The 18,641-nt window shown below is 27.1% G+C and overlaps 1 protein-coding gene and 1 long non-coding RNA gene across 3 annotated transcripts; one reads left to right on the top strand and one right to left on the bottom strand.

The window, feature by feature from the left end:
* Positions 1-1,400: 1,400 nt before the first annotated feature.
* On the top strand, positions 1,401-6,611 carry LOC149515792 (uncharacterized). Of its 2 annotated transcripts, XR_016326028.1 has the most exons (9): positions 1,401-1,799; positions 2,193-2,250; positions 4,099-4,177; positions 4,353-4,418; positions 4,504-4,580; positions 4,655-4,717; positions 5,135-5,205; positions 5,725-5,785; positions 5,874-6,611. It is a non-coding gene; the product is annotated as an uncharacterized LOC149515792 (long non-coding RNA). The 2 variants fall into 2 exon arrangements; XR_016326027.1 differs by lacking the exons at positions 1,401-1,799; positions 2,193-2,250 and having other exon boundaries at positions 2,698-4,177; positions 5,874-6,607.
* Positions 6,612-7,870: 1,259 nt separating this feature from the next.
* LOC149515793 (putative terpene synthase 9) lies at positions 7,871-12,367 on the bottom strand. Its single transcript, XM_089741665.1, has 7 exons — positions 11,890-12,367; positions 10,969-11,221; positions 10,044-10,416; positions 9,535-9,753; positions 8,990-9,128; positions 8,664-8,912; positions 7,871-8,300 (listed from the first exon to the last, which is right to left on the bottom strand). Exons 1-7 carry the CDS (start codon positions 12,019-12,021, stop codon positions 8,010-8,012), a joined length of 1,656 nt encoding a protein of 551 aa, XP_089597791.1. The 5' UTR covers positions 12,022-12,367; the 3' UTR covers positions 7,871-8,009.
* Positions 12,368-18,641: the final 6,274 nt, after the last annotated feature.

Below are 18,641 nucleotides of genomic sequence, written 5' to 3' on the forward strand. Positions count from 1 at the left end.
ATATTCTTTTCAAACCCAAGACAATAGTAGCTAGGTGGTGTGGACGTGCCAATGTTGTTTGCCCATTAGGCTGGGCTTTGAAATGCAAAGCCAACATAAATGAAAATTTTTAAAACTCTTTTAAAGTTCCATTCTTTCTAAATTACTTATCATTATTAATGATTAAAAATTAAGTTCTAATTGTTTCATGGAAAATAATTTTTGAAAAATAATTTTTATATATTTTTTTATGTTTGTTTTATAGAAAATTAATCAATCAATAAAAAATAACTTACTGATTAACAAAAAATGAAATTATTTTTTCAAAATTTTCTTTTCCTTTTGAAACGGGAAAACAATTTCTAAAAATTAATTACCTATGAATAAGACTATTTATCAAGTTTGTAATCATAATTATGCTCCAGCCGGATTTTGAGTATAATTTTTAAACTTAAGCTTAATTTTACTCAGCATAAAATATTATTATATTAATAAAATTATATTTATTTAATTTTACTTAAAAAATTTAAAATATTAATATTAAAAGTTTTATAATATTTTAATTTTAAATGTTTTATAATTGTACTCAAATTAGATTTTGAATATGATATTTTAAACTTGAACTTGATTTGATTCGACGTAAAATATAATTATATTAATAAAAAATATTTTCAATTAATTTTAATAAAAAATATTAATATTAAAAGCCTTTTAATATTTTAATTTTGAATATTTCCATTTTGTATAGTATTACACATAAATATTTTTAACATTTCACTAATAAATAGTATTATATTATTATTTTAATATAAATAATATTTTTATTATTTTAATATAATTTTTATTATTTAATATAATAATATAATTATATTAATAAGATAAATATTTTTTATTATTTCTTAATATTTTTAATTTAGAGTATATTATTTTTATATTTTGTTTACTAATGTCTTTATATTACTATTTGAATAATAAACATAAATAAATAATATTTTTGTTATAATTTAATAATAGATACTTTCAATATGAAATATTATTATTTTAATATTATAAATATTTTTAATATTTTACTACTAAATATGAGTATTTTCATATAATTATATAAATTAATAATATTATTTTAAATATTTAAAGTATTAATATAAAAATATAAATAGTTTTAGTTTTTAATATTAATATGAAAATATAATATTAAATATTATTAAAATATAATTAATTTTTAATATTAATTATTTAAATACTATTTATAAAAAATCTAATAACAGTCTAATAACAAAAAATATTTTTCATTCATTTTAATTAATAAAAAACCTATTTTTTCAAAAAAATTATAAAAATTTTTCAAAAACACATTTCTTAAAACTCAAATTTGCAAAACTAACGGATATTTTTGTGTAGTCGTAGTCTTGTGGTTCGATATGCACTTTGGCGCAGCCATTTTCGATCTAAAGAAATGAACTATTTTTTTTTCCTTCTTTTAAATCGATTAGTGAAGAAATAAACACCCAAAACCTTCTTCTTTGATGAAACTGTAAATCAAATAAAATCAAAGATCTTTCTTCTCACACTTTGTTTTTTCTCAGAGCACTTTCAATGGCGCTTTCACGGCTTAGAAACCCAATTTTCTCAAGAGCCGCTCCATCTCTCTTTAGAGCTCGTTTTCTCTCTTTCTACGCCTCCCCAAGATCACTTTCTGGGTATTTTTCTCTTTTTTTTTTCATTTATTTCTATGCTCAGAATGTTTGTTATCAACTGATTTGCTGCTGCAGCAGTACAAATTTTGAAAGCCCTTTGAAGGACTGGAATGGATCTTGCTTAAGGTTTTCTCCTTTGACTTCCTATTTATCAGTAGTAGATTTTGTTACGACTGCTTTACATGATTCATTACTCATTTATTCAATGTTTGTTAATCTTCATGTACCTCCGTTAACACCTTTACTCATTGTCTCTGCAATTGCAATAGGACCTTTTTTGTTTCTTGTGTAACACAATTTTAAACCAATGAAACATCAAGGGATAAAACTTTTAAGTGAAGTTTGAGCTTGGCCAGTGTTGTTTTCCCCTTCTTGCTTTTGCAACCCAAAACCAATACAATTTTGTCTAAATGATGCTGATACATCGAAGTTGATTCAAGTTAGTTTATTATGCCTTTATTTGGACAAACGTAGCTGGGTGCTTACTTTCTGAATCTTACCAGCTTTTTCCCTTCATAGCAGGCCAAATTCTTTATGCACCGTAATTGGAATATACATTACTTCATCAATGCTCGAGGTTGGTATTTAATTATAACTTGCACTTTTCTAGGATAAGCTTGGTTTCTGATTTTATGTGATTTTGAAGTTGCAAATTGGAGTTCGGCAATTCTCATCTGCAGGTGTATGACATTTTACTTTTACAGTGTGTTTGGACGAGGAATTTTACAATTTTGAAGAATTAAAAAAAAAGATATTTTAAAATACATCATTTTAAAATTTTAGTATTTGTAATTATTTTGTTTAGATAAATATTTTAAAAGAAAATTTATTCTGTTGGAATTTGAGGAAATAAAAAATAATATAAAAGAAAAATAAATACATATATACAAAAATATATAATATTGGTATCATTAAATTTGTAAAAATATATAGATATTATTAATATTATGAAAAAATAGAAAAATTTTTACTAGAGTTAAACAAAATGATATTTTATTTTTTGAGTTTTGTAAGGTGGGCCATATGCAATGAAGTGATGGGAGATTTGGAGGAATTTTGAAAACCACCTCTTTAGGTGGAATTTTAAGAGAGAATTTGAGGTGGTTAAATTTCATCTTGAAATTCCTCATAAATTTTGAAATTCTCTCTTATTTTTACCCAAACTCCAAATGCCTCATCCAAAGACACCATTAAACATTTCCCTCTTCCTAAATGCCCATCTAGTTTTCAAAGTCTTGTCCGAGAGGCTCTTAGTGACTTGCTTACTTTTTCATTCTTTTCTATTTCAAACCGCCAGCAAAGTCAGGATGATCTTATGCCAGGTATCTCGGTCATAAAAAATTTGCCTACTATATAGAATAGCTTGCCTTTGTTTGATCTCTCTCTCTCTCTCTCTATATATATATATATATTATGTTATATATCTTTTTTCAAGTCTAAATATTAATTAGAGTCTAATGATAGCACTTATTGGCTGTGGATAAATGTCTTGTACTACAGTCATAACATAGCACTAGGCAAATGCTGGGGCATCGGTTTCATGTGTTCATACATACTCAGGGGTATTTATCTAGGCAAGGAGCTATTACATTGCTAAACTCTTATGAAATTTTTTGTATCAGTTGAAGTAAGAAACATCGATGTTTTGTTCATCATAAACAATTGTGCTTGTTGAGCAGTAGAAATTCGAAAAGCAAGTTTAACTACAATATTTGATTTTATGGATACAAGGATTCTTATGTATGGTTCATTATTCTAGATTTACTAGTAGTTATAAATCTGCTTGGTTGAAGAGCACTTAACTGCCTAGCCTCAGTGATATACATAATACATGGCCATAGAATTATTTGGTCCTAATTTAGGTTATAGATAGAATTATGTGGTCCTACTTTAGGTTATAAGTAGGTTTTCATGTTTGCCACAGCTCTGTCTAAGGATGAATACAAGTTACATAATGCGGAATCAATACATTATCTTTGTGCAAGACCTATTTGAAAATCTATTTACTTATATTCTTCAGCTTACATATAAAATGTCAGTGATTCAAATTGGAATGTATCACCTCTTGGTTTCATATGTTAAATAGATTTTGTGGTCTCATAATGCATTAGTGGCTGATGGGCCTTAAGCTGGCTATAAAAGTGTGGAGACGGGTTAGAGTAGGTCCCAGATTCAAGTCTACTTATTAAAAGGGTAAATATTTTCTATCATTTTTCGTGGTTGTTAGGTTTTACTTGTTTTCTTTCATTATGATATTGGCCAAAGATTTGTTCCTTGCTTATCACTAAGTTCTGTTATTATAGACCTTCCTGAACATACTGTCCTGGGGATGCCTGCTTTGTCTCCAACAATGGTAATATATTTTGGGATGCTAAGCCTCATAATATTTGACTATGATATAGACTTTCTCCCTTTATTCCAACAGGGAAGCTTGTGTTGCTTCTTGCATATGTGTAGAGCCAAGGTAACATTGCAAAAAATGGAAGAAGAAAGAAGGAGATAAGGTGAGTTATATAAGAAACTAATGGTAGCTATAGGTTGTATGGTCTTCACATCTGAATTTGATGTAAATTAAAGATGGTTGTTCAAAAATGAAAATCTTGTGGTAAGGTGTAGTGAATAAATTGATTCATTCTGTCATCCTGATTTATTTATTGATCATTGATGCTTACCTAACAGATTGAATGTAACATGTCAAATAGAGACAGACAAAGCCATATTCAAGTTTGAAAGTCTGGAAGAAGGGTAAACCTTTTTTTTTTTTTTTTGCTTCTTACTGCTTTTATTTTTCTTATTTCTAATAAAAAATTTGCTATTTCAATAACTACAGGTTATTGGGATGTTGAGAAAGGGGAAATAATTTTGTGTGATTCTGTTGACATATCAATTGCGGTTGCTACTGAGAAGGTATGCTTCCAATAAGATGTTGTTCTCGGGTTCTATAGAGGAACGGGTTTCATATTATTTTATTTAGATTGCAGGGTTTAATGATTCCAATTGTAAGAAATGCAGATCAGAAAACCATTTCATCAATCTCCTCACAGGTACTTTCATCTTTGACCTCTACCCTTTTTTGATTTTAACAACTTTGTTTGGCTCCACTACTCTGTAGTGTAAGTGACACGACTGCGGTCTTAAGCCTAGCAACCTCGCGTCGGACGTAGCATAAGCTTGAGCTTTCTTAATTTTGGTTACTTTACACCAGATCATTAGGTTTGCCTATGTACTCTGCCTTTTAAGCTTGTTTAAATCTAGGGAAATAACAGAACACAAACTGCCTTTTGTCTGCCTCTTTAAATATGTTAACTAATCAAAACCTCGGTACGATGGTCAGTAAGTTCAGAATTACATGTTTTACCATTCTTTTGGTCTGTTTCTTTTCGGTTAATATTTTAATAATCATTAATTTGCATTCTCTCTTTGGTTTTATCATCCTTATTTCTCTTTAACTTGACCTTCAGGTCAAGCAACTAGCTGAAAAGTTACGGACTGGGAAGCATTTAGCAAATGAATTTCGAGGAGGAACATTCAGGTATTATGATATACGTATGGGATATTAGTTCTCCACCACTACCTTTTTAATAGTTGAAAGAAATATTGGGAAATTGTTCGTAATTTTTCTGTAGTATCTCAATTCTGGGAATGTTTCCTCTCCACCATTTTTCTGCAATTATAAATCCCCCAGATGTGCTCTCGTTCTCTCTCTCCGACGCACAAACACTTGCTTGTACTGAACAAACATTAATGTAGCTTCAGCTTCAGCTTCGCCCGTCCATGACTTTAGTTGTGAATAATATGTTGCGTTCAGGCCTCAAAAGTTAAAAGTAGCTGGTCTAATGCCACTTTTTTTTACAAAGTTAAAGCAATAAATGTGAAAATGCATAGTTCTCGGTTTTCTATTTATTGATAATAGTCACTTTGAAAACAGTGGAGAACCACTCTTTTATCGTTTGTCTCTAGGCTTGTTCCTGAAGGCAATATTGAGAATGCTGCTATTAGAAAGTGATCAGGACATTGTTAGCTGCTATAATCCCACCTATATTTTTGGCAGATTGGTATCCTTGCTGTCGGTAGAGGAAACAAATTTGTTGAGCCAATGGTTGGAAGTGATGGTAAACTGTTTACCCCTTACGCACTATGCTTCCATACGCTTTATGCTTTAAAGTATTTTGCATTTATATATATTGGATTCCTGCACAGGGATTGAGAGGCCTGAAGTTGTGACAAAAATGAACCTGACATTATCTGCTGATCATCGTGTATTTGACGGGAAAGTTGGAGGTATGCAGTGAAGCAAGTCTTTGTAATCGCAGCTCTAAATATGAAGCTTTTGACAGATGGTGGATAGCCCCTAACATCAAAATAATTTCCATGACCTACAATTATATTGCTCTGTGAAAGATATTGTTATGTAAACTGCAGAAGTAGAAGACATGGGGGTTTCATTCCTCCCATGTCGAGCATCCGGGTAATAATATCACAAATAAGTTATAGAAAAATCACGGACTGTACTGCTAGAAGTAAAGGCATAACTGAACTGGCTCCCATTTTGGTTAATCTAAAGTATCTAACAAATTCTTCCTGGTTTTAAAAAATTTATGATCTTTAGTACTGCTGCCTTGAATGCTGTAGTTATACCTTTCACCGTATATACTTTAGTATATGATACCGGCCTGAGATTTGAGCTATTTTTATTGCAGGTGCATTTTTTTCAATATGACAATCTAACTTCTTCTCTGATAACATTTAGTCCTTCAAATTCCGAGAGATCAGTTGTTGCTGACGGTCTCTCTCAAAGATTGTTAATAATTCTTCAAAATGATCATGTTTTGTTCCTGAATTTCCATAGCAGCGGCGAATTTGTTGTGCAATCCTGGTCACCAAAATTGTCTATTCATTGGACTGGTTCAAAATGAGAACCGAATTGTTGATGTAAAATGTTGCATGTTGTTAGGTTGCCATTGTCATCTAATTTTGTTACCTTCTTCAGGGCCTACTCTGCAATTAATTCATGTTTCCATCCGATAAAAAATGATGAGATCGTTGGAAAAATACAAAATAGTCAAATCTATAACGACTTTTTTCTCGTGTATACATTTCCTCTTTTTTGGGGGGGGTTTTATAATTAGAAAGAAACATATTAAAATGTAATTTAAAAAAAAAAACTTTGTCGAGTAAAACTACGCGTCAGCTAACGAGGCCTTGTCACATGTCAACAAGTGAGACCATATCTTGAAAAACAAAAAGTGGAGGCAAAAATTATTAGAGAATTTTTTTTTAAATTTTTGAGAATTAAATAAAAAGTATAAATTTTTTGATAATTTTTTAAAATTATTTAAAAGGTTGAAAAATTAATTTAAGAAAAATTATTTGACACTATAACTTTCAATATATTTGATAGTTTCTCCCAATTTAATAGAAAATTTACCTCTTTTTATAATTTTATCAAAATTACAAAAAAAAAAAAAAAACCAAAATAATTGTTAAAGTTTAACATAAAAATCCCTAAAAACCTATTAAACTTGCAACATTTTTTTTCTAATTTTTGACCTTGAACTTTTTTTTAGAATCTATCAAATAAAAATCCACATTTCAAGAAATGAATCTTGCCATATATCAACATCTGAGATTATGTCTTTAGGTTTCATAAAGATATAAAAATACATATACATAAATATATATTAATAGAAAATAAAACGCATATTTTAGTTTTTTTTTTTTTCTCATTGTTACACATATGTTTTATTAGTACATCGCTTGACATACCCTAATGGCACATGATTAATAGTATTTATCACATTCAAGTAGTATAAAAATATATTTTTTAAGAAAAGATCAATTTATACTAGTGTAAAAAAGGGTTTTACACTTTTTTATCTATTGATTTTAATAGATATAAGGATAAAACAAACAAATTAAAAAGAGAAAAAATAGTTTAATATCATCTTTTTGATCTATTGAAATTAATTATTAAAAAAATGTAAAATTTTTAGTCTTATACGGGTTATGGTTGATATCTCTCTACATTCTTTGTATTTGAAAAAAAAAAAGAAAGGAAATTTGAACTTAATTTTTTAAATATGAGATTCTATCATCAAATCAAATGCTCAATAAAAAAAAATGCCTTATTAAATTGGAATGGATATAAGAATAGATGAAAAATACAATCCAAGTTTAATAACAAATATTATCATTTGGTCACCCATTGAGGACCGTAATAACATTCATTTATTTCCTACAACAACATTCTAATATATTTAACACTTTTACAGCCAAAAAGTGTTAAAAAAAAAATACTCCCTCGATATAACATCTAAAACAATTTCCGTAATCTTATTACATGGGAATAGGCTTAAGGATGGATGAAACAATACAATCTTTAGTCACTCCAGTGGACGTACCGACTCCATCTCCATGCTGGTACATGCATTGTGCAGTTCTAGCCATGTTCTTTGATAAGTTCACAATAATTTGAGGGAAAGATTTGTCAACTATTTCCTCATTGATCTTCTTCCATGAATAGCTTATCATGTTTTTCACATGATCTCGTGCTTCTTCTTCTGACACTCCTTTTTCAATCATGTAACTCTGCACTGCTTTTGGTATGTCCCCTCTCTCCATCTCAACCTTCAAAATAGAGAAAAAAAAACATATAGCATATAGGATTTAACAGAAAATAGCCTTTTACTGATGCAAAATTGTCACTAAAAACTATAATGGAATTTACCAATGAAAAATTCCGTTAACATCAGATTAATCTGTAATTAAATTTTATTGATAAATAAAACAACCGTCAGGAATTATTGATAAAATTGTTCGTCCGTGACTTTGATAGTAATAATTTAAACCAAAAATATGAAATAGTGGTTAGGTAGCTTTTTTATTTCTTTTTATTAAGTCAAATGCTCATGTGCTTGAAGGATTAAGAATTGTACTAAATCAAAATATTGTGAAACTTTTTTACGTCAGGCTACATGCATATGATAATACCTTGGAGGTACCCAGATCATCGCTGAGTCGAGTAATGAGGGATGACCAGTAAAATAATTGAGAAAAGTCATCGAGATAATGTGGAAATTGATCAACTATGGAGTTTGCCTCTACAAAACAAAGAAGAACCAGTCCTCCAAGACTTCCAATTGATATCCATCCATTTTTTATATATTCATCAAAAGTTGGAGTGTGACCTCCATAAAACCATCTGGCCTCTGTGATATGTGCTCTGCATAGTATAGCCCACTGCAATTTGCAAATAACAACAAAATACAGGTTATAGGGAATTTTTTTGTTGTTAATTTCTAGGCTATCAATGTTACCTGTTCCTTGATGTAGGGCAGAACATCCAGGCCATGGTCTTTCAAGGTCTCATGGGCTAACTCATTAGTGAAGTCGGACATGGCCAAGAACATTGCTTTCATGTACTCTGGAAGTTCTTCGACGGCCTTCACGTCCCACCTGTTGAAAACCAGATAATCAAGGACTCAATTTTTGTAGCAATTGGGATATAACCACAATTTTAGGGATGTAATGTAAATGAACTAAATATAAACAAATTTTACTATATTCGTGATTTATTTATTTAATTAATAAATCATAAAATGTTATTGGTGATAGTTTGACAAACTTAATAAATGAACAGAAACTGAATTGGTTCATTAACTATTCATTGAATATTATTAATTTTTACAAATGAATCAAATAAGAATGAATATTGCTATATTTCTAATTTGTAAAATATTATTTATAATAATTTCTTAAACTTAACAAATAAAAAAAATAGACGAATTGTTCGTTAAACGTTTTATTTGTTTACACCACACACTAGCAAGCTAAAAAAACTGAAATTTAAAGAATGCAATACCCGATCACTGCATTTGTGAAACTTTCAAGTTCATCAAGAGATCCATATATGTCATAAATGTCATCAACTACTGTTGCTAGGCATGCATATTTGGTGGCGCATATCCTGCATTTGGCATATCGGGGCTCAAAGCTTAACCCTGTAGCCCAGAAATATATTTCCATCAATCGATCTCGGCTGAAACTAAGCTTCTCCTGGAAGTTCAATTCCCTCCACCACCTGTTTCCGTTAATTATAAACTAAGCTTAACCCTATGTCTTAATTTATGTTACGTTTTAAATGAAAGCTAGAAAAGTGATTCAAAATTAATTTTCTTTAATTTTAAACGATAGATTAATTATAATATAAGAAAACAGGCTTTCAAAGACGAAAAATTATCAAGGAAAATTTTCTGTTACTAAAATTATCATTATCAACGATATTTCCGTAAATCAGATTTCTGCCTTTACCGACAGAAAAGTGACTCAAAATTAATTTTCTTTAATTTGAAACCATAGATTAAGTCTTACTCTGCTAGATCTTTCAGCTCTTTCTGGTAAGCTGATTGGGTAAGATTGTAGTCTAACTTGGCCAACTCAAGCAAAACTGAGCTCTTTGTATCATCCCTCTGGTAGGAGTCAATGAAGTTTCGTGCTTCAATCCTTTCCATCCTCCAATAAAGTGGAACCTCCAGCGACTGTTGAACATGCTTAGCCTTAACTTTGTCAAGTTTCCCTAGTAAAGCCTTGAGACTTTCACTGGTAAATCCCTTTGCTTCTTCAAGAATTTTTTCCCCTTTTACTCCCAAGAATGAAGCTTCTTCCAAGCTCAAAAGCCCTTCAACATCCCCACTTATGCTATCCATGAATTTCCCATCTCCACCTTTGAATTTCTGGAAAACTTCTGTTTTCACCATAATAAAATATAGAAATGATTCAGACCCTCAAATGCAGTGACAGAGCCAGAAGTTTTACCTCTAATGGGGCTTAACTCAAGTATATTAAATTAAGAAAAAAATAATAACAACAACAATGATAATAATAATAATAAATACTAAAACTTTCGTATCCAGTAATAATTATTAAAAATTTTATAATTATCATTTCATATTTTAAAAATGTTGCATAATAATCTTGTTATAAATATTTTGAAGGCATTTTTTTCAATGCACATAACTAAATTATTATTCAACTATTAATCTCTCATTTAATTATCAAAACGAGTTTTCAAAATATTTATTATTAAAATTGTAATCCCTACTTTGACAATAACAACAGATAAAATTAATATTAATCTTAACAATAAATAAACCAATCAATATAAAATTTCAAAAAGTTTTTGGCATCAGCAGGAGCTTGAGCCCCTACTGGGCCTTTAATTCCGCCTACGCTCGAAAGAAGCAAAGAGGTTGGAATTTCGACGCTTCATTTTGCAAAATAGAAGGTAACTGATCACCTGCACTAACTGGATAACCATGCTCTCGTAGAAGTCGAAAATGCAATGCAGCAGTGGAAAGGTCGTTGGGGACATTCTGATCAAAATGCAATTGATTCAAAGCCTCTTCAATCTGTTTCTCAAAATGGTAGGCCACTCCAAGCCTCTGCAATGAGTCTATTAGCTTTAACAAGGCAGCAGTATCTTTGGTTGAGGCAAATAATTTTCCAGCTTTTTGTTTCAGCTCTTTCAATTCAGTAGCGTGGAATTCATACTATAAGACAACAAAAACAAATATGGTTAACTAAACTTTTTTTTTTTTTGAGGTGATGAGATTCAGAATTTACTCTTTGAACAGAAAAATTATACACCAATCAACTGAGTCAAATGATAAAATACGTTATAATAATGGTATGCTGAAATACGTTAGAGTGGTATATTCCACTAGCAAACAATATTAATTAATTTCTTTTTCCCAAGCTAATGTACTAGCTTGATTTGATTGTTCCACACGAACTATTTATTATAAAAAATAAATATTTTAAAAATTTTATTTTTTTATATCGCCAATGCTATTTGTGATTAGTCAAATATATAGTTGAAAAGTCAAATAAAATAACATTACTACTCATTCTCGATTTTTTAATTCAAACTAATGATACTCACAGATTTTAGTTTAATTCGTGAAAAAGAAAAGTTCTTTCCTTATCATGAACGGAATTCAACACTTACAATTCAATAATTATGAAGAACACTTTAAAGTATAATCATGAATGCACCAAACTATGCACAATATATACATTTATCATAGCCTTCTTTTTTTTTGGCAAAAAACATGGCAACAAATTGAAAAATATTAGATATGGACAATGGAAGCACCACTACACCATATATAAAACATAGTAAAAAGGAAAAAGAAAAATTCTCTAGCAATGCACTTACCGTGTAAGGAGTGGTAAAGGATTTTATAAGGGAAGGGTCCCAAATACTTGGATGATAATTTGCTGAGCGACGTTGCTCTTCTTTCAAAGAAATAGGTTTTGGGTGAGAGAAGGATTGAGATGTTGATTCCATTTGGAATTAATACTCTAATTTCTTCTCTTGAATATAAGTTGAGAATGGCTATGAAACATAACTGAATTTCGACACCCTTATATAGAGAGAGTAATGCAGAGATAAGATAACAATCAGAGTTGCATTAAATAATTCGGCTGCATAATAATTGAGTTGTGTGCATGTATGAATCCGACAGACTTGTTATCTGTTCAGTTCTAGGCGCCTATAACGTACTACGATACCAGTCAAAGCTAAATAACTTATTGTGATATTCAATATATATGAGCTATGTTGAAATTAATAAATTAAGCTTCTATGAAAATGGACAAACTAACAAAATGAAATGTCAACTACCATGTGTGGTCTGTTAGTATATTATTAAATTTTTATTTTAATTATCAAATTTTAATTTTTGATAATTTTAAACATAAAAAACAATGAAATATTGGGAAGAACTTAAACATATTAAAGGAATGAAATACTATGTAAAAAAAATTATGGTTTATTTCGATAAAAAATATTTTTAATTAAACAATTAATTTTATGATTTTCACATATCGATTTATAGGATTTTTATATTTCCATTAAGTAATTTTTTATATATTAATTTTCTTAATTGTGGCTTTATTGACATGTAATAACCTTATAAATCTGTTTGAGGAGTTAAATATATATGTATTTTAATTTTTGATAGTTTCCATATATATGTATATATGTATATGTATATGTACAAGAAGTGTTTTCTTGTCATTTTTTGGCATGAAGTAAGAACATTAAGACAAAACTATGGAATTAAACTTCCCTAGTAATGAAATTTTATGGGATTAAAGTCAAATTTGGTACTATATTATTGGTTAATATTGATTTTTGTCATTATAATTGAATTTTATTAAATATTTATCTATATCTGTATATATGCTTTTAGTTTCATTATTTTTGGACAAAAATTAACGTGTCAGAATTGAAATATTTCACAAATTATTCTTTAATGCAAGTAAATTTTTTTTAACATTTCTAAAACGAAATTAATATTGGCTATAATATAGTAATCATGAATCCTTAATTCCAAATTTCATTGATCCACGAGGAAACAAGACTTTGATTTTAAAAAATTGGTTAATTTTTTAATAGGAATTAGAATGATTCTTTGGCTATTTTTATAGAAAGAATAATTTCATTAATTAACAATTTCAGAATTTGGTTGTAAGAGAAAGAGATTAATCGGGAAAGAATTAACTCTATTCCTTTTGCAGAAAATGAATCACAGTATAATAATTTATGAATTTATTTTATTGAAAATATAATTAAAGGATAAATTGATCCCACTAAGAAAATAATTTGAGAATCAATATAAAATTTAGTAAAAATATTTGGAGTCAATAATATAGTTAGTGAATATCGGAGATCATGTTGATTTGTGATTGAAAATAGCTAGCTGGTGCCAAGTAAAATATTATTATTTATTCACTAATTTTTAATTTTAAAATTATTTTTTATTGTTCTAATTTTGATTTTAAGTATACACATAATTTTTCAACAATGAAAATAATAAAAAAATTGTTACTTAAAAAGATAAAAGATGGCTCATGTCAAAAAAATCTGGATATAACTAATTTGGTAAATGATTGTTTGATTACATATGTCAAAAAAATGTATCTGATATATTGATGATGGAAATTATACAACACTTTTTAAAATATAAAAAATATTCATGACAATTTTTTTATATTCTTTATATTAGTGATAGAATTTTCAAACTCTACAAGCATCGCATGGATGTTATATATTTATTTAATAATTTATTTATTTATTATTTTTAAATATATAATTGTGTTATTTGCTTGTGAAATTTAAAATCCAACTGCCATTGTATATGATAGTTATCTTTTTCTTTTTCCTATTTACGTTTAATTTTTTTAATGACATTAAATTTTATATCCATATCTTTTTGTATCTTAAAAAGTAATACTCCTTCAATCCCATTTTATTTGTATTTTGTATTTTTTGCTATTACAAAAAGTAAGAAAAATAAACATTGACTTTTGCGTATTAATTACAAAAAAATTTTAATTTTTTTTTATAAAATTCATGTTCTATGATTTCTTTTATAAAAAGTGAAAAATAATTTTGAAATTTTAATATGAAACATAAAAAAAGTAAGAAGTATTAGGTGATTGGAAAAAGTAAAAAATATTAAGTGTTTAAAAGATGAAAAAAAATATAATTTTAAAAATTTACAACAAAAAGAAATAGACAAAGACAAGACTGAAAAAGTATGATAGAATGTTTTGATCCCACTAAATAAACTTCCTGGCTATATTATTTATTGCAGATATTAAATTTAAATTCTAAATATATTAAATGTCATCTTTTAAAAATGATTATTTGAATTAATTTAATTAAGTTTTGAGTTCAAACTGAATAATTTTATTCTCAATGTAAAAAGGACTTAATATGTGTCATATCTTAAAATTCAAGCTTGAAACTTTGAATATGAAAATTTAAATTTTATTGTAAATTCTGAAGGAGTCAAGTCAACCTTTGATGAGGAAGAATAAAAGATTTTGAATGAAATTGAGCGCGAATGTCTAATAATAAATTTGAAGTGTTTGTCGAAAGGTCAGATTTGGCCGAAGTCTTGATTGCCCTGGCTGATCTCCAATTCCTAATTCAATAATGTCAACATTTTAAATACAGCCTTGGCCCTGCCCCATCATCCAAATGTTGACGCAACCACTTTGGGTTATTAGTTGTCCAAACAAAAAGGAAGACAAATCTAGAAATAAAGAAAAATTCTTGTTATTTTATGAGTTAGCAGTTGCGTATCCATCTTCTGAATTAAGATGTTTATCAATACTTTAAAAATTAAAAAATAAAAAATTCTAAATTTTTTTTTCTTGAATAACCTTAAAATTTTTTGTTAGATATCCTTTCTGTCAATAAAATCGATAATTTATTCCATATATGAAATTAAAAGATTAAAATATACCATATTTCTTTCTTTAATTAATTTTTTTTTATTTTTTTAAATATATCTTCAAAAATATGTTATTTTTTTTTAATTTCGTATGTGAAATCTAAAAATTTTATTAATGATAGATGAAATAATTTTTTAAATTTTATTCGTACTAAAATGTATATCAAATTACATAACTTTTAGCCGACAAAACCTTGTTATTATGTTCAATTTAAAATGTAAATCAAATTGCATAACTCTTAGCCGACAAAACCATATTATTATGTTCAATTTAAAATGTAAATCAAATTGCATAACTCTTAGCCGACAAAACCTTATTATTATGTTAATAGCAAGGAAAGGGACGTGGAACCTTTATGTTCTAGGTTTCAATCATATATGTATATATTAATTAATTTGGTCAAATTTTATATTAGATCATTGGTTGTTTTTTATTATTATTTTTTTATAAAATAATGGTCTCTAAATTCATCTCAAATTTGACTGGGCTGAGAGATAGTGTTTCTCCATAAATTCTTGTAAATTTACATGTACTTCTCTTTTGAGGTCGAACCTAATTAAATTTGATCAAAATCACATCTATACCCGATGTATTAACACATTTACTAGCTATTAGCAACTTTTAATAACTTACTTTGTCTTAGACCAAATTAACTATTAGAGGAAGCCAAGTGGGTGGGTTGATGCATGTTTAGGATTGAGTTGTTTGAAATTTTTAGAAGATCACATTGGATCAAGTCAATTGTTATCGCCTAAATTAGTGTTACTATATTTTGATTATGTGATATATCCACGTTAGTTGCTGTACCACGTGATTATGTTCATGTAGTAATAAAAAATTAAAAACTTTTTGCATTATTATCACATGATAAAATAGCTGACATGCATATGCCACCCGACTGATTTGTTATCGATCAAAATAATAATATTAAAAATTTTTAGTGACCAAAATATTATTTTTTATAGTTGGCTAATTTAGATAAAATATTTTTAAAAAATTAGATGACCAAAAAGGAAATTTTATAAAATCATTTAATAAATTAGCCATTAAATTATAAGAATTCGGAAACAGACCCGTCCAATTGACTAATAAATTTAGCAAAATGCAATCAAGGGGCAGTGTTTAATAACAACAAAATCCTCACCTTGATTTTATCCTGGATAAGGAATTGCTCTAGCTCTATTTTTTTTTTTTTTTTAAAAAAAAGATATAATTTCTGTGTTAAAAAAAAAAACCCATATATTTTCTCTTTTTTCTTGCATTTCTTTTTTAAGGTTTCAATTACAGGACCTCTTCGTACCCATCCATATATAAATATATATATCATGAAAATTTTAAAAATTTTAAATAAAATTAAAAAATATCATGTATCTTTCCTATTGTTCTTAATTTTTTAAAAAATTTAAAATTGTAAGATTCAAAAACTATGAAAAATTTTTAGATTTCTAAAAAACTTTTTGCAATTTTTAAAAGATTATATTTTTTTAAAAAAAATTATAAGTTTTTGTAAATTTTTTTGAATTTTAAGAAAATTTTATTTTTATGAAAAACTTATGTTTTTTGAATTTTTTGAAATTGTTTTTCCATTTTTTTATTTTTTATAATTTTGAGAGTTTTTTAAAAAATTTAAGTTTCTTTAAAATTTTGAAATTTTAAAAATTTTTTTAGAATTTTAAAAAAATTTTAAAAGTTATTTTGAATTTTTAGAATTTTTTTAGAATTTTTAAAAATTTTCATAATTTTTCTGAAATTTTGAGAATTTTTTAGAAAATTTCTTTTAGTGATGTTGAGGCATTGATGATACGACACTAATTAAACTTTTTGACACATACCAGTATATTATTGAATGTTAATCCCATATCAATAAAATTGATATTAGCTCGAGATACCAATGTAATAATAGAATAAAAGTTTAGATACTAATATAATAGTTTTATTTCTTTAGATACCAAATTAACAAAAAAAATGTATACTTCAAGGGCTATTTTTATGTTTAACTCTTAATCTTTTTAAGCTTTAAAGTTATTTATTATTCAACACACATTTTGTAAAAACATTTCCCATAAGATACTTAACATGTGGTAAACAAATGTAATTTTTTACCAATGTACAAATATAATTTTTGTCGTTGGACAAACTTAAATTATCATTTTATTGAATTTTATACATCATTTCACTTTGATGACTAAATATAATCATTTGAAATTTCTGACTCTACCACTTATCAAAGCCGTGATTGTTGTAGTCCAAAATGATCCCACTGTGCGAGCAATTTTTACGGTGAAACTTTTTAATTGACAAATGATTGGTGTTTCAAGTGCAAGCAGGACATCATGCTTAATTTCCACAAACATCAAACCAAACTAAGAAATTTTTAAAACCGTTTTCTAAACGCAAGGATGAATCAAGTGGTCTTAGTTCAACAATGTCAAAGCATGGTAATAAATTTTAAGTAAAGAAAACTATCAAATGTAAGGATGAATCGTAGTCTTCTTATTCTTATCATACCTTAGATAGGTAATTAAATAGTTGAGGTTAATTGGGTGTAAAAGCTTCTAATTTCTAATTTGTTTTTTCTTAAGGTAAGGAAAATTAAAATCTTAAAAAAAATGAAATTACACCAGCATATGTCTTAGCATAATTAAATGCACTTTTAATATAACTTTTTTTTTGTTGTTTGACAGTTCTCTAAATAATATGGTTTTTTTTAAAAAAAGTAATATTAATATGAGAAGGGATTTATTTATACTAATGTAACTTTTTCACTTTTTTACTCTTGGATGAAAATTAAATTCATGATTCATTTGAATTAAAATAATAGTTTTAAATTTAGTAATTTTGATCTAAAATTTCAAAAAAGTGTAAGAGTTACACTAGTGTAAATGGATCCCTCTTCATATTGACATAGCTATTAAAATATTAAAATATTTATTATTGAAATATTAAAAATATTAATTTTAGTTATTTTTATAATAATATTTAATATTAAATACTTGAAAAATAGTATTTATTATTAAAATGTTATTTATATTAATAATTTAAAACATTTAAAATATCATTATTGTTATCATTATTAAAGTATTATTTTATTAAAATTAAAATTAAAATAGCATATTTATTATTAAATTATTAAATTATTAAGTCATAAAAAGTATTATTTATTTTTATTATTAAAATTGTAATATAAAAATCGATGAAACCTTAGCTTACCACTACTCTTAAAGTCTTAGGTTTAAGTCCCACTATGTGTGGGTTTGGTGATTGTTTAGTTAGATTCTAATTTGTTTTTTGTTGATTGATTATGATTGCAAATTCTTTTATGTTTGTAATTTAAAAAAAAAATGATATAAAAACATTTGTCATTAAGATATTAAATATACAATATATTTTAAAATTAAAATTACAAAGTTTAACTAAGTTAGAACACGGACAAATAGAAAATTGAAGCAGCAACTGGTTTTTTAGCATTGAGAGGATGAATTTAATTTTCCTTGCAGAGAAAAAAGGTTTAGTCGTGGAAAGAAAGAGATAATAGAAAAAAGGGGTCAAAGAACCGAAAGAAAAAAAAGAGGAACATATTTATATTTTTATAAATATAAAAACCCTAACCTAATAAACATAAAATTTCTATAATAACTCTATTTCAATAACCCTTTTTTT

Source organism: Durio zibethinus, chromosome 12, assembly GCF_047325235.1.
Source record: "Durio zibethinus cultivar Kanyao isolate XHJ-2024 chromosome 12, ASM4732523v1, whole genome shotgun sequence".
Taxonomy (NCBI): Eukaryota; Viridiplantae; Streptophyta; class Magnoliopsida; order Malvales; family Malvaceae; genus Durio; species Durio zibethinus.

Bases quoted from the DNA above. Each gene is read 5' to 3' on its own strand.
- LOC149515793 (XM_089741665.1), bottom strand. From the start codon at position 12,021: ATGGAATCAACATCTCAATCCTTCTCTCACCCAAAACCTATTTCTTTG. The intron at 10,417-10,968 runs GTGATCAGTTAC...TGGTGAAAACAG, and splicing joins TGGTTATCCAGTTAGTGCAG to AAGTTTTCCAGAAATTCAAA. The intron at 9,754-10,043 runs GTAAGACTTAAT...TAACGGAAACAG, and splicing joins GAGCTGAAAGATCTAGCAGA to GTGGTGGAGGGAATTGAACT.